The following is a 15,825-nucleotide window of genomic DNA, read 5'->3' as shown; positions in this document are numbered from 1 at the left end:
TTTCATGATTTATCAATGATGTGTTTATATTGAAAATGCATAATTATTGTGGAACCTTACCATGATTGCTGATGTATAAAATAATTGATTTGGAGTGCAATTTCTTGAGCTAAACAAACTTCATCATAATTTATACTATAATCTGTCCAGATTTTGAAGCATTTATTATAACTACATCTGTAAACAAAGTGCACAAATTTAAAAAATGATGTAATACCACGGGTCAAGTTACGACATGAATGTAACGTGAGCAACAATTTTATGTGAGTATATATTCTACTCACTAGGTGGATTTTTAGGATCTGAAGAATCAAGAAATGTAGCTGCAAACTGATCATTGCTCACCATTGAACAGAATTATGGAGCCTTTCATATCGGATACACTGATAGTTTTTACAGGCTTCAAATCTGGTTTGAATTGGCATAATGTGCCAGATTTTGTCCCAATGACAATTTTTTCCCCTTCGGGCTCCATGATAATGATCTTGAATTAATAAGTAAAAATTAATATTAACTATAATTTCATATATGTATGAATGAAGTATTCTTCTTACAAAGCTTGCACATCATTTTCTGTTGAATTTATTTTCGGGCCATTACCAAATTCACAGGACCACAATGTGCCATTTTCTAAAGTAGCAGCTACTACATTTGCTATACAGGGATTCCATGACATTTGTAACAAAGGGCTGGGTAGCCTTACTTCGCTAACTAACACTATCGTCTGTAAAATTTTAGATTAATATTGCATTACAGCTTCCATTCACTGTAGGAAGTTAATGTGCAGGAAGACATCAATACCTGTTTATAATATGAAGTAACATCATAAAATTGTAATATAAAGTTTCCATTAGAAGTTAACACTATGGACAAAACTGTATGATCACAATTCACAGCAAGATAAGTTACATGCCCAGGGAGTTCTTGTTTTCGAACAGCAACATTTTTATCTTTAGGTGAGTTTTGTACCAAAGCTGATAGCTGTACAACTGCATTAAATAATAAATCAATATTTTAATAACAAAAATTATAAGTTTAGTGCTTAATTTTAAATTGTTTTGTACCTTTAACAATATTTTGACAAGCAGTGAAAATTAATCCAAACCGACTCGCAGCACATAAAAGGGAAGTGTTATTACACGGCGTTTCACATTTTTCAAATATTTTAACTTTACTGTGCAATATAAATTTGAAATCCTGTAAAATTAATGAATTTAATATATAAACAATGAACTATTTCAAACAAATGATAATTATCAATACCTGAACTTCTTTAGGGTTTGGCGCATTTACCGACATTTTTTCAACTAATTCTATTTAATATTGTGCCAATAATAAAATATAATTATTACCCTTAATAAGTAGCATTTATACCATTTCAAAAAGATTTAAAAAATCGCACTTGACGGTAATTTGTAAATTTAAACATAACCTAGGATTAAGCACAGAATGTCTGCTTTCTTAAAAACTAGAGACTAGACTCGAAGTCTTGCCTTGTTCACAGCCAATTCAATATTTTGACTATTTTATAATTTTAATTTCATTTAAATTAATCTTCTATCCGTATTCTATATATTCTTATGTCTTATCGTTCATTCAAAAAGATTTTATCACTAGCTATCGAATTTTTAATATTAAATGAATGAACTAATATTATTCAAGGTATCCAATCTCAACATAAAAATTATATATTCTATGCTTTATGTAAAGCACAATAACAAGCGTGAAACGTCAATCAAACGTTAATAAAGAATTATTATAATTATAATTAATATTTGTCTCTAGTTTAATGCTTTATTTTATAAATTATGGAAGAAATAAAAGTGACAAATATATGCAGGGCATGTATGTGTACAGATGGAGCAATGAAACCGATGTTTATATCTGAAAATCTAACACCAGCCTTAGCTAATATGCTTATGTCTTGTACAAATATCCCAATTTCTGAATTAGATGGGTTGCCTGGACAAATTTGCGAAGGATGTGAAATTTCATTACACTCAGCTTTTTTGTTTAAACAACAATGTGAAAGATCTGATGTAGAATTGAGGTAAACACAAAATGACTTTTGTTTATATATTGTAGCATTTGAATTGTATAATTATATTTATAATTTTTTCATAATTGGGTAATTAATATTACCAATTACCATTGTTGTTTCTATCGATATAAATAGTCATGCTTATCAAAATTTATATATATTTCTAAAACTGAGATGTCTCAATTTAAATAATTGAATATTCTATAGCTCTTGATTTATGTGTGTTATTCTTTATCAGAAAAGTGTTTGGAAATACGGAGAATGTTTTAGAAGATAAACAAATCAAGGATGAGCCTATCACAGAACCTATTGATTTCGATTTACTAAAACCTAAAATCGAAATTGAAATGGATGCTGAAGAATTCTTAGAAGGTGTGGAAGCCACCGATGATTTGGAAGAAACAGAACTGGAAATTCCCCATAGGCGCAGGGGCAGAAAAAAATTAACCAATGATTTTCTTGCGATATCTGTGGAAAAATCTTTGATAAGCTTTATCGTTTGCAAAGGCATTTAAATGTTCATAATTCAGAAGGAAAACCTTTTGAGTGCACAATATGTTATCAACGTTTTGTTAGAGAAGATTTATTGATAAGACATAGAATAAAACATTCAGAATTAATGTCTAAAAATTTCAATTCTGAAGATATAAAAGAAATATATAAGTGCTCAGAGTGTGATAGAGTATTCAGGAAGCAGGTAAATGATTTATATAGTAATAATAATTATGCAAATTGGTAATTAAAGAATTTTATGGAATAATAGATGTTAATTTTACTTATTAGTAACATTTTGGCATTTTGTTTTTTAGGAGTCTCTTTCAGCACACATGCAAAAGCACAAAAATGAAGAACCTCAGAGTTATGAATGTACCGAGTGCGAAAGAACTTTTACTAAAGCAAGCCATTTATCACGGCATATGAAAATACATGGCAATGTTAAGCCTCATAAATGTCAGTTGTGCCCAAAATCATTTGCTCTTGGTGGTCAACTAATAGATCATATGAATAAACATAATGGTATTAAGCCACATGTTTGCCCAGAGTGTGGAAAAGGTTGAAAAAGCAAATACTTATTATAAAACTTTTTTATGGCATTATTGAAAATTTTTTGTTTGTTACAGGTTTTCAGCAATCTTGTACTTTAAAAGATCATTTACGAACGCACAGTGGGGAGGCGCCATTCCTATGCTCTGAATGCGGTAAAGCTTTTAATAACAGCAGTAACTTACGACAACATTTAGTTCGACATTCAGGTTTAAAGCCTTTTGCATGTTCACAGTGTCCATCACGATTTGCAAGCAAAGGTAATGTCATAAAATATGAAATTTGTGTTATATGAAATATAATTCTTCAATTTATGTAATTAGGGGGCTTAACATCACACGAAGTTACACATACAGGTGCTAAACCTTATATTTGTGATACATGCGGCTCAGGTTTTACAAAACCCTATAGTCTTGTTAAGCATAAACGTATTCATACAGGAGAGAAACCTTATGCATGTGAAGTATGTTCGATGAGGTAAGTCTACATTGATATATGAAATTCAAACATGATGCTCTTTTTAATAATCATTTAAAATTATTTAAATGAAAAGTATAGAAAATATATTCAAATAAAATTCATTTAATTGTCTATATTTCTAAAGTATAGTAAAAGGTCTTGTAACTCTTCAACACAATGGAAGGCTTCTAATTGAAGCAGATTAAGAAATTCTTCATCAATTTCCTCACTGTCTTCATCCACATTTGAATTCTCCAATTCATCTGATTTCTTTTCCAGGCTGGAAACAGCATCTTGAGCTATAATAAACAAATATGTTGTGAGTAAATTACGCTTATTACAATTAAGTATCAATCAATTCTCCACATACTACTTCCTGCTGTTTGATTTATGGGTTGTAATGTTGTACATTTTTCAATTTTTAATTGATTTTGAGATGTTGCAGTAAAATTAAAAGCATGATCATCTGTTTTTGAGCACAAAGTTTGTGTTGTTAAGCTCTGTTTTGATTCTATTGGAGGTTTCGAACCTATTGTTTTATCCATTACTAAATTTGCCTTTACAGATAATGAAAGTGCTAATTTTTCCTTATGCTCCTGATTCAAAGTATTAATAGACTTAGCCTAAAAAAATATAAATTTATTTAAAAATATAAATAATGTAGCAATCTGTATACTATCATGAATAGTTATCTTACTGGTGTGGATGTAATTGCAGGATTATTAATCATAAACGAAAAATCTTCACTGGAATGCACAGTCATATTTGGTTTTAGCTCTTGGTTGGGAACTGAGCTTGTAAACAAATTCTCATTTTTGGAAGGAGAAGTAACTGCAGTAGCTTGTGTTGCTGTTTGAGTGTTTGCGTTTGGTGTTTCTGTAGAGCTTTATGAAATAAAAGAAGAAAAATCAATGTAAATATTATGACAAATTGCTACTAATTTTACCTTTCAATGATGAATGAAGATAGACCACTGCCATCTTTTATAGGTTCAGGAGGAGAGCATATACAGGGTGCATCATTTTTTAAATTCAAGGCGTCAAAACTGATTAGGAAACCATGATCCGTAAGTAAATGTAACATTGGCATTGGTTGTAAAGTTTTATTATTACCTAAAAATGGGCTGTAATTATTATATACTTAAGAGATTTTCTGAGATAGTATCTAATCACCGATAGTAATTTGTTTAGTGCTTCCAGTATCAAGAGCATAACCGCACATGAAGGATTCATATCTTCCAACTAATGGAAGTTCTGCTCTAGCATCATCCGCCTAATAATGTAAAATATTTAAATATTGAATAATCAACAAAATATTTAAATATATGATTATCATTTTTACCAAAAACCATTGTTCCCAATTACAAACATCTTGCGCAATAATACCCGCTAATAAACCAACTTCAATACTATTCACAGAAAGTACAAACAAAAGTGACCTGAAAATTTCATGATTTATCAATGATGTGTTTATATTGAAATGCATAATTATTGTGGAACCTTACCATGATTGCTGATGTATAAAATAAATTGATTTTGGAGTGCAATTTCTTGAGCTATAACAAACTTCATCATAATTTATACTATAAATCTGTCCAGATTTTGAAGCATTTATTATAACTACATCTGTAAACAAAGTGCACAAATTTAAAAAATGATGTAATATTTCCACGGGTCAAGTTACGACATGAATGTAACGTGAGCAACAATTTTATGTGAGTATATATTCTACTCACTAGGTGGATTTTTAGGATCTGAAGAATCAAGAAATGTAGCTGCAAACTGATCATTGCTCAGCCATTGAACAGAAATTATGGAGCCTTTCATATCGGATACACTGATAGTTTTTACAGGCTTCAAATCTGGTTTGAATTGGCATAATGTGCCAGATTTTGTCCCAATGACAATTTGTTTTCCCTTCGGGCTCCATGATAATGATCTTGAATTAATAAGTAAAAATTAATATTAACTATAATTTCATATATGTATGAATGAAGTATTCTTCTTACAAAGCTTGCACATCATTTTCTGTTGAATTTATTTTCGGGCCATTACCAAATTCACAGGACCACAATGTGCCATTTTCTAAAGTAGCAGCTACTACATTTGCTATACAGGGATTCCATGACATTTGTAACAAAGGGCTGGGTAGCCTTACTTCGCTAACTAACACTATCGTCTGTAAAATTTTAGATTAATATTGCATTACAGCTTCCATTCACTGTAGGAAGTTAATGTGCAGGAAGACATCAATACCTGTTTATAATATGAAGTAACATCATAAAATTGTAATATAAAGTTTCCATTAGAAGTTAACACTATGGACAAAACTGTATGATCACAATTCACAGCAAGATAAGTTACATGCCCAGGGAGTTCTTGTTTTCGAACAGCAACATTTTTATCTTTAGGTGAGTTTTGTACCAAAGCTGATAGCTGTACAACTGCATTAAATAATAAATCAATATTTTAATAACAAAAATTATAAGTTTAGTGCTTAATTTTAAATTGTTTTGTACCTTTAACAATATTTTGACAAGCAGTGAAAATTAATCCAAACCGACTCGCAGCACATAAAAGGGAAGTGTTATTACACGGCGTTTCACATTTTTCAAATATTTTAACTTTACTGTGCAATATAAATTTGAAATCCTGTAAAATTAATGAATTTAATATATAAACAATGAACTATTTCAAACAAATGATAATTATCAATACCTGAACTTCTTTAGGGTTTGGCGCATTTACCGACATTTTTTCAACTAATTCTATTTAATATTGTGCCAATAATAAAATATAATTATTACCCTTAATAAGTAGCATTTATACCATTTCAAAAAGATTTAAAAAATCGCACTTGACGGTAATTTGTAAATTTAAACATAACCTAGGATTAAGCACAGAATGTCTGCTTTCTTAAAAACTAGAGACTAGACTCGAAGTCTTGCCTTGTTCACAGCCAATTCAATATTTTGACTATTTTATAATTTTAATTTCATTTAAATTAATCTTCTATCCGTATTCTATATATTCTTATGTCTTATCGTTCATTCAAAAAGATTTTATCACTAGCTATCGAATTTTTAATATTAAATGAATGAACTAATATTATTCAAGGTATCCAATCTCAACATAAAAATTATATATTCTATGCTTTATGTAAAGCACAATAACAAGCGTGAAACGTCAATCAAACGTTAATAAAGAATTATTATAATTATAATTAATATTTGTCTCTAGTTTAATGCTTTATTTTATAAATTATGGAAGAAATAAAAGTGACAAATATATGCAGGGCATGTATGTGTACAGATGGAGCAATGAAACCGATGTTTATATCTGAAAATCTAACACCAGCCTTAGCTAATATGCTTATGTCTTGTACAAATATCCCAATTTCTGAATTAGATGGGTTGCCTGGACAAATTTGCGAAGGATGTGAAATTTCATTACACTCAGCTTTTTTGTTTAAACAACAATGTGAAAGATCTGATGTAGAATTGAGGTAAACACAAAATGACTTTTGTTTATATATTGTAGCATTTGAATTGTATAATTATATTTATAATTTTTTCATAATTGGGTAATTAATATTACCAATTACCATTGTTGTTTCTATCGATATAAATAGTCATGCTTATCAAAATTTATATATATTTCTAAAACTGAGATGTCTCAATTTAAATAATTGAATATTCTATAGCTCTTGATTTATTTTGTGTGTTATTCTTTATCAGAAAAGTGTTTGGAAATACGGAGAATGTTTTAGAAGATAAACAAATCAAGGATGAGCCTATCACAGAACCTATTGATTTCGATTTACTAAAACCTAAAATCGAAATTGAAATGGATGCTGAAGAATTCTTAGAAGGTGTGGAAGCCACCGATGATTTGGAAGAAACAGAACTGGAAATTCCCCATAGGCGCAGGGGCAGAAAAAAATTAACCAATGATTTTTCTTGCGATATCTGTGGAAAAATCTTTGATAAGCTTTATCGTTTGCAAAGGCATTTAAATGTTCATAATTCAGAAGGAAAACCTTTTGAGTGCACAATATGTTATCAACGTTTTGTTAGAGAAGATTTATTGATAAGACATAGAATAAAACATTCAGAATTAATGTCTAAAAATTTCAATTCTGAAGATATAAAAGAAATATATAAGTGCTCAGAGTGTGATAGAGTATTCAGGAAGCAGGTAAATGATTTATATAGTAATAATAATTATGCAAATTGGTAATTAAAGAATTACCAATTCTATTATGGAATAATAGATATTAGTTTTACTTATTAGTAACATTTTGGCATTTTGTTTTTTAGGAGTCTCTTTCAGCACACATGCAAAAGCACAAAAATGAAGAACCTCAGAGTTATGAATGTACCGAGTGCGAAAGAACTTTTACTAAAGCAAGCCATTTATCACGGCATATGAAAATACATGGCAATGTTAAGCCTCATAAATGTCAGTTGTGCCCAAAATCATTTGCTCTTGGTGGTCAACTAATAGATCATATGAATAAACATAATGGTATTAAGCCACATGTTTGCCCAGAGTGTGGAAAAGGTTGAAAAAGCAAATACTTATTATAAAACTTTTTTATGGCATTATTGAAAAATTTTTGTTTGTTACAGGTTTTCAGCAATCTTGTACTTTAAAAGATCATTTACGAACGCACAGTGGGGAGGCGCCATTCCTATGCTCTGAATGCGGTAAAGCTTTTAATAACAGCAGTAACTTACGACAACATTTAGTTCGACATTCAGGCTTAAAGCCTTTTGCATGTTCACAGTGTCCATCACGATTTGCAAGCAAAGGTAATGTCATAAAATATGAAATTTGTGTTATATGAAATATAATTCTTCAATTTATGTAATTAGGGGGCTTAACATCACACGAAGTTACACATACAGGTGCTAAACCTTATATTTGTGATACATGCGGCTCAGGTTTTACAAAACCCTATAGTCTTGTTAAGCATAAACGTATTCATACAGGAGAGAAACCTTATGCATGTGAAGTATGTTCGATGAGGTAAGTCTGCATTGATATATGAAATTCAAACATGATGCTCTTTTTAATAATCATTTAAAATTATTTAAATGAAAAGTATAGAAAATATATTCAAATAAAATTCATTTAATTGCCTGTAATAAGAAAACCTCATTTCTCAATAATAATGTAATAACTATTAAAATATTTTGATTTGATTTTATTGTGTAAAATAATTTTGAATAGAAAAATATATTACATAATAGAATTATGCTCTGAAAAAAAGTTAAATTAATTACATAATTACAGGTTTAATTCTTCTGATCACGTCAAACGTCATATGCGTACTCATACAGGTGAAAAGCCATATAAATGCAAATATTGTGACCGTGCATTTAGTCAAAGTAATGATTTGGTGAAACACACTCGGAGTCATGTTGGGGATAACACATACAAGTGTCCAGACTGCCCAGAGAGTTTCAGGCTTCTTGGGGAGCTTAGAGCTCATAGTAAAGTGCATTTTGTGCCTCCATCTGATGCCCATCCTTCCACTATTAAAACCCAACCTAAAGAAGAAATTGAGAATTTTACAGAGGCTATTGTTCAACATTTACAAGAGCAGCAACAATTAGAAGCACTTGGATAATAGTCATAAGAATGGGTAAAGAAATTAACTATTTTTCTATTTTATAACTTGTTATAAACAAGCAAAAGTTAAACTTTTAGTATTAACTAGAGTTTACTATTTTGATATGAGACTTGTGCTTAGTTTTAATTTTAGCAAATTATATCTAATATTATTGTTAACCATCATTGGTGTTGGTATTTGTTTATTCTCTACATATATACATATTACATTTTTCAGCAGACACAACTGTGCTTGGTCCACAGATAAAAAACATTTTATTGTATTGATATTCATAGGATAGAGAGAGAATCATTAAACCTTTCTCGGATAAATTTTTACCAATATATCTTTGGGATTATACAGAAGCGTCATGTTATTGTAACAATGAAGAACTTGCTACCTAATGAGATAGGTAAAAATTGCATATAATCATATTTTTGCAAGCTTTCTGTCCTGGATTCATTCAAGGTGATCTGTAAATTTTGCCTTTGATAAGTAAGCTTTGTTGAAAGATTTTTTATTACCAGTCCCAGATGTGTTTTTACCATAGTTAAAAGAAGAGTAGATGATTTTTACAATAAGTTTTTTTTTAAATATAAATTTAATTTACATTTTTGTTGGGATGTATATAGGCAGCTGTAAAAACATAAGCATTTAGTTACATGTAAATAGATAAAAGGTTACACAATATAATTTTTATGATACATTATTAATGATGGTGCCTAACGATATCTATAACAAAATAACATATTAAAAATAAAATATCTTGAATTATTTTAGTCTTAAAATATATTCATTAAATATAAAATATGTACATAAAAATATTTGTTGTATATTCAATAATACAGGAGATTCATTCAAATATATAATGTAGACACATTAGTCGCATGACTAAACTTAGTTCATAGTCACTTTCAAGTCTTACTAATTAATATACACCACATTGAAGTATTTTGGACAATCAGATCAGTATTGAGATCTTTAGGTGATAAATCAATGAATATTTACAATAAGTACCAATGCCATTTTATTATTTCCTATAATTTATGAGTATTATTCGCCTTTGAGCCTTTTACTGAATATTGCTTGTTGTTTTTCCCTCCATTCTTTCTTCGGTTTCATTCTTTTAAGCTGACCATCCCAAACCAAATCAACCAATCCTCCTTGTTTGGCTATCACTGCTTTCACACGATTTGCAAAGTCTATTGAACTCTCTTTTTCTTCTCTAAACATTGGAGGTAAGTACCAAACATCACATACAATCGCCCATGAAGACATCATCATGTATAGATAATGCATCATTGAATACTTTGAACTGTTCCAAAAAGCATCTCCAAACTTTGGATCATATTTGATGGCTACAGGATAAATTACTCCTCCCACTTCAAATGAGCCTTTTTTAAACTGCATTACCGAAGTATTATTGATACATGTTCCTTCTGGAAATATTAATATTGGTGGATTATTTGGATCAGAGATATGCTGCCGAAGTCTGTTAGTGACGGCAGTTCGATCTTTGACTTCAGAGCGTTCGAACCAAATGTGAGGTGATGCCCTAGCCAGTGCCCTTTGCAGTATACCTAGGAAACCATCATGTCTCTGCCCAATTAGAGAATAGCAATTATCACACATGAGAACAAGAGCATCTATTGGACTTGTATGATTTGCTACACAAATGCCATTTTTGGGTTTATTTTCAATGTTATGATATGTAACAACTGCTGACAGAGCTCCCGAAAGAACACCAAAACACATTATTGATACATGATGCACTAACCACCGTTTGAGAGGTCCTTCTGGAAAATATCCTACAATTGCCGTGCATATTGTCAACCACATAACTCCGAAGAAACATATTAAAATTCTTATTGGAAGCAAGAAACAATAACGCATAAAAAAACCTATTATCCAAATAAAAGTGAGTCTCCAAGATATGAATTCATATTGACGGTTTGTTCTGGTCAGGAGGTTCCAATTTTTGAGCTCTTCGGTTTCAAAACGCGAGGTAACTTGATCCTCAATTATGCACTCAATGCCTGATTTTATGTAGTCTAGGCAATTGGATAAATTGAAGTCAAATACTTCTGAAGCTTCTTCAACCTCTACTGTATCTTTGACTTCTTTTTCATCATGTGAACTTAGATTATCCTCCTCAGTGTCGGGTACTAACATAAAATCCCGACTGATAAAAGTATTCCCATTGGCAAGTTGACCATTCTCTTGCTTATTATTCTGATCACAGCCTACTGCAGATTCTGTGCACTCACTAATATCTAAATCTACGTGCTGGGCCCTGTATTCCTCCCGATTTTGTTTGCGGGCCGTTTCGATGTTAAGTCTTCCATATTCAAATATTTTTAATAAGACACTGATATATAATCTTCGGACTCCGAGAGATTTTCCAATAGATGCTAGGAACAATATAGATAAGATAAACATTAGAAACGGTGGTAAAACGATTGATACAGCAACTGACAGCGCAGTGCCAAACAACGCCATATTTCTAATGGAACATAACCAAGGTCTTATAACTAATTAAAATGATTCAATGCCAAAATGTTACTTAACATTACTCAAATAAGAATATTATTTTGCTATTTATGATTATCGATTTTGAACGAATATTAAGTCGGGTATTTTAAACCAGATCAAATGCCGTAGAGTTATTTCTATCGCGAAAATTCGTTTCATTTCTCTTCCACTGGTATTATAGACAGAACACTGGTAATAAAATTACTCAAACATTCTGTTCTAAGAGACTTTACATGGTTTTGACACTACAAAGCAAAAAGTACATATTATTAAATATAGTCTTTCATATTGTACTAAGTTAAAGGTAAATTTCTTAAATTTATTCCATTATATAATATTTTTAATATTATTTCAATAATATTTAGCATTTAATATCAATATTTTCTCTTGAGTGTTTCAATGTGCATTATTTTGAAAGAGCTTGAATTACCAGCATTGTACCATAGCAGTGGCGTAAATAATTATTTTATCACTAGTGTTCGCATTATACGTTAAAACTATTTTTATGGTGATGGTCATAACAAAAACAGGACCTCAACGTACCTCTTACTATGACGTTCTGTTAATGTCAAATATCATGGAAAATACACAATTGGTTATTAACTTTAACCTTGTTTAAAATCATAAAAACTTGCAGAATAAATTATATGCTATTTGGGATTTCCAATAAAATTATTTTGTTTTATCTAATTTTTTTTATTATTACCTATAAACTTTTAGTTGAAACTTATACAAATTATCAACATGCATAACCAAGAGGAGGATAAAAAATTAGACTGGATGTATAAGGTAAATTATGATTATAAATCCCTTTACAAAAAATGACAAATGTTAATGTTATTAAATAAACTCCGTCAATTTGTTTATCTTAGAAACCTGGTCAATCGATTAATCATGAGGATTACCTTTTGGGAAAAACTATTGACAAAGAATTTGAAGCTTTGGCTCAAGAAGAACGAAACAAAAACCAAGAAGAACAAGGTCTTGCACCAAAAAATCACGTAGAACATGAATGCGTGCCATTTTCTATTAGATCATATAAGAATGCCCCACAAGACCAGGTGCCTTTTAAATCATTGAATCAATGTTTATAGTTTATAATATATATTTATATCTTGTATTTTTTTATGTTTATTAGGTAGACATGGCCAGAAAGCTTCAAGAAGATCCTCTAGTAGCAATTAAAAGAAAAGAAATGGAAAGTAGGCAGCAGTTATTACAAAATCCCGTTAAATTAAAAGAGCTTCACAGAATACTGAAAGAGGAAAAAGTATGTTTCCATATTTGTTAATTGCTCAATGTAATTGTTATTATTTATCCCATAAAAATATCATATGGTCATTCTATTTTTAGATGAAAAAATTAAGCAAGAAAAAAAAGAAAAAGGATTCAAAACCTAAAAAATCAAAAAAAGATAAATCAGAAAAACATGTTGAAAAGGATCTTGATGATATATTAGCTGAAAAGTATGCTAAATTAAAAGCTACTCTTGATGAAACTTTAGATATGGGCTCATTATTAAAAAATAAGCAAAAAGATTCTGGTGAATCTCAGGACTCTGAAGACAGTGATCACCCGTCTCCAAGAAAATTATTAAAATCAGACAGTAGATCACATCGAAATACATCGCCAATGTCTAAAATTCAAAAGGGATATAAAAATCGCAATAATATTGAAAATTCTGCTTATAAATCCCATTCAGAAAATTACAAAAGAAGTAATAATTATGATGAAAGGGATAATAGCAGAAGCATGTATAGAAGTAGGACAAATCGTAGTACAGATTATAGAAACTCAAGCAAGGAAAAGAATGATAGAAATTATAGAAACAGATCACCTGATTTTCATAAATCTGATAAAAGAAACAGTAAGCAACAAAATTATGATTCATGCTCAGATGATGATAAAAATGATAAAAAAGGTTTTGAAAGAAATAATAGGAAAGATAAACATAAAGGTTATAGTTGCAAAAACAGTTCAGATATAGAAAGTAATGATAAAAGTTATAAAAATAAAAATTCTCATACTTCTAATCGTAATATGAATGACAATAATGACAAATATAAGAACAAACCTAATTATGATTCAGATGATGAAAGAATGAGAAAAAGTCAAATGAGATCCAATTATGGGTTGGTAACAGCTGATGGGAAAAAACTGGAATTGAAAAAGACTGACAATGACAGTAAAAACTCAAAACATTCAAATCCTAAAACAGTTACTAAAAAACATAATACGAGTCATAAAAGACCTAGATTGACTGATGAAGAAATTGAAGCCAGGCGGAAAGAAATGTTGGAAAATGCCCAATGGAGAGATAAACAATTAGAGAGGAATATTAAAAAATATCAAGAAGAAGATAGAAGAGAACAGGATAAAAATAGTTCTGATTTTGATACAGAATTTCTGAAGAAACAAATGGCGAGAGCTACTGAGAAAGATACTTTAGAACGTAGAATAAAATCAAACATAAATAATATACAAAGAAGTGGGAGATCGATGGATATGAATTTTGCAAGAAGATAAATTTGGACCTAGATGTAAGAATTTTAATTAGTCAATTGTATTTTAATTTTATAATAAAACATAGTTTGAAAATCAAATATCAAATTTTTATGTTAGCACATATTTTTTAAAACAAAATTTATGATATTAATGGTTATTGAAAACAAGAATTAATGATTAAAGAAAGAATTCAAATTTTCCATAAGTGGCATAACATTTATGTCTTCTATTACTATAAATGAGATTTACAAGGAAAATTTTCCACATAATACTTATATTTAGTTGTGTTTCTTTTGTACTGAATCACAATATGCACAATTAATTTGTGCAACATATGATTTAAAAAGAAAAAAGATTAATCCAAACAATTTAAAAAAATACAATTGTCACAAGCTTATCGCATCTAGACGAAAAATAAAGTTTGAAGATTTTGGTTAAATGGCGGCAAAATTTCTAAAATTTTCGTGCGCATGTTCCGAGAAAAGTGCGATTTTCTCCTTATAAAAAGAAGGAGTGCGTTTTGAACTAGTTCAATTGCAAAACTGTTATTCACAATTTATGTAAATAACAGCCAGTATAATAATATAAAATATTTTACTCCTTTGGTTGATCAAAAAGTGATTGCTTAAACAAAAATTGATAACAATTTCTTCTGGAAATAAAAATTGATAACAATTTGTTCTAGAAATAAAAATATACATATTGCAGTACAGGTAGTGAAATCATACATAATAATCATAAATTATAAACAATTTTTAAATCTTTAAGCTTCTAATATTTTGTGCATTTTAATAATTTTTTGTTGTTTTTATAGGAAGGCTTATTCTCAAATATGCGGACGTCGTTAGTAATGACTTTTGTATTAACATGTGAGTATCAAAAATTTATCAATTTATAAATTTATTTAAGTATATTATAATTTAAAATGTACTTTTTCATAGTAGAAATTTTTTATATGATTTCCACACATGTGTTATAGCAGTGTTAAGAAAAACATCTTATTCATATATTATTATAAATTCATCTACACATTTCTTTAAATATATCTCTATTTCTTCCATATTCAAAAAATGCACATTTTTCATTATCTTAGTCTGAAATAAAATCTAATTATTGCGAAATGTTAAAAGAATTCCGAGTCCCGCCAAGCGCAAATCGAGTCAAGTCATGAATCTTTTTGTTTCTATTATCTTCAATCAAGTTCTATATACTTTTTTCTGTATAATATTTCATTTATTTTTTCTTGGATAAAGTTTTACTTTTATATTTCTCTTAATTCAACCCGACAGATTCGATAAAAAATGCATTTTATCCAATTTTGCCAGTACTCTGTATCAGCTATCGGAGAAATAATAGATACGATATCAGGCGTTTCATTGATGGTTTTTGTATATAATATTTTATTTGCATTTTGATAAAACATTTTATTTGAAAACATTTAAGTTTTTTGACAAATTATGAAGTATGTAGAATTAATCCTATATGTAGTAATTTGATTTTTAGTTTGAAATCTTATATATGTGTATTTTCAATTGCAAATCTTATATAAGATTAATTCTAGTCGAAATGGATTCTAGGCATGTATTGTCTATGTATCGAATGCTATATTACTTCTTTGTAAAATAATA

At 29.4% G+C, this 15,825-nt stretch overlaps 6 protein-coding genes across 9 annotated transcripts; 3 read left to right on the top strand and 3 right to left on the bottom strand.

The window, feature by feature from the left end:
- Nucleotides 1-402: 402 nt before the first annotated feature.
- On the bottom strand, nucleotides 403-1,386 carry LOC113381460 (nuclear pore complex protein Nup214-like). Its single transcript, XM_026620368.1, has 5 exons — nucleotides 1,264-1,386; nucleotides 1,065-1,197; nucleotides 802-989; nucleotides 555-724; nucleotides 403-484 (listed from the first exon to the last, which is right to left on the bottom strand). The coding sequence occupies exons 1-5, from the start codon at nucleotides 1,297-1,299 to the stop codon at nucleotides 403-405; spliced, it is 609 nt and encodes a 202-aa protein (XP_026476153.1). The 5' UTR covers nucleotides 1,300-1,386.
- A 342-nt stretch (nucleotides 1,387-1,728) lies between these two features.
- Nucleotides 1,729-3,621, top strand: LOC113381450 (zinc finger protein 501-like). Its single transcript, XM_026620359.1, has 6 exons — nucleotides 1,729-2,050; nucleotides 2,280-2,473; nucleotides 2,518-2,738; nucleotides 2,851-3,094; nucleotides 3,163-3,345; nucleotides 3,409-3,621. Exons 1-6 carry the CDS (start codon nucleotides 1,809-1,811, stop codon nucleotides 3,564-3,566), a joined length of 1,242 nt encoding a protein of 413 aa, XP_026476144.1. The 5' UTR covers nucleotides 1,729-1,808; the 3' UTR covers nucleotides 3,567-3,621.
- On the bottom strand, nucleotides 3,606-6,384 carry LOC113363222 (nuclear pore complex protein Nup214-like). The gene is made up of 12 exons (XM_026605706.1): nucleotides 6,262-6,384; nucleotides 6,063-6,195; nucleotides 5,800-5,987; nucleotides 5,553-5,722; nucleotides 5,280-5,482; nucleotides 5,049-5,169; nucleotides 4,886-4,982; nucleotides 4,717-4,816; nucleotides 4,491-4,656; nucleotides 4,242-4,428; nucleotides 3,915-4,167; nucleotides 3,606-3,843 (listed from the first exon to the last, which is right to left on the bottom strand). The coding sequence occupies exons 1-12, from the start codon at nucleotides 6,295-6,297 to the stop codon at nucleotides 3,668-3,670; spliced, it is 1,830 nt and encodes a 609-aa protein (XP_026461491.1). The 5' UTR covers nucleotides 6,298-6,384; the 3' UTR covers nucleotides 3,606-3,667.
- A 343-nt stretch (nucleotides 6,385-6,727) lies between these two features.
- On the top strand, nucleotides 6,728-9,827 carry LOC113363223 (zinc finger protein OZF-like). Its single transcript, XM_026605707.1, has 6 exons — nucleotides 6,728-7,048; nucleotides 7,281-7,740; nucleotides 7,863-8,106; nucleotides 8,175-8,357; nucleotides 8,421-8,574; nucleotides 8,842-9,827. Exons 1-6 carry the CDS (start codon nucleotides 6,807-6,809, stop codon nucleotides 9,176-9,178), a joined length of 1,620 nt encoding a protein of 539 aa, XP_026461492.1. The 5' UTR covers nucleotides 6,728-6,806; the 3' UTR covers nucleotides 9,179-9,827.
- A 166-nt stretch (nucleotides 9,828-9,993) lies between these two features.
- On the bottom strand, nucleotides 9,994-11,808 carry LOC113377163 (glycerol-3-phosphate acyltransferase 4-like). 2 transcript variants are annotated; one of them, XM_026617396.1, is made up of 2 exons: nucleotides 11,004-11,808; nucleotides 9,994-10,769 (listed from the first exon to the last, which is right to left on the bottom strand). In XM_026617396.1, the coding sequence occupies exons 1-2, from the start codon at nucleotides 11,657-11,659 to the stop codon at nucleotides 10,214-10,216; spliced, it is 1,212 nt and encodes a 403-aa protein (XP_026473181.1). In that variant the 5' UTR covers nucleotides 11,660-11,808; the 3' UTR covers nucleotides 9,994-10,213. The 2 variants fall into 2 exon arrangements, with proteins under 2 accessions (XP_026473181.1, XP_026473173.1); XM_026617388.1 differs by having other exon boundaries at nucleotides 9,994-11,808.
- Nucleotides 11,575-14,222, top strand: LOC113377143 (pre-mRNA-splicing factor CWC25 homolog). 3 transcript variants are annotated; one of them, XM_026617378.1, is made up of 5 exons: nucleotides 11,575-11,682; nucleotides 12,413-12,481; nucleotides 12,565-12,753; nucleotides 12,831-12,962; nucleotides 13,046-14,222. In XM_026617378.1, exons 2-5 carry the CDS (start codon nucleotides 12,437-12,439, stop codon nucleotides 14,216-14,218), a joined length of 1,539 nt encoding a protein of 512 aa, XP_026473163.1. In that variant the 5' UTR covers nucleotides 11,575-11,682; nucleotides 12,413-12,436; the 3' UTR covers nucleotides 14,219-14,222. The 3 variants fall into 3 exon arrangements, with proteins under 3 accessions (XP_026473163.1, XP_026473154.1, XP_026473146.1); XM_026617369.1 differs by lacking the exon at nucleotides 11,575-11,682 and adding an exon at nucleotides 11,873-11,996; XM_026617361.1 differs by lacking the exon at nucleotides 11,575-11,682 and having other exon boundaries at nucleotides 12,197-12,481.
- Nucleotides 14,223-15,825: the final 1,603 nt, after the last annotated feature.

The sequence above is a fragment of the Ctenocephalides felis genome, unplaced genomic scaffold, assembly GCF_003426905.1.
Source record: "Ctenocephalides felis isolate EL2017-DRISC unplaced genomic scaffold, ASM342690v1 CF-g0.4_SCAFFOLD_00845, whole genome shotgun sequence".
Lineage (NCBI taxonomy): Eukaryota > Metazoa > Arthropoda > Insecta > Siphonaptera > Pulicidae > Ctenocephalides > Ctenocephalides felis.
Note: the sequence above shows the minus strand (reverse complement) of the source record. Positions and strands in the feature narration are given on the sequence as shown.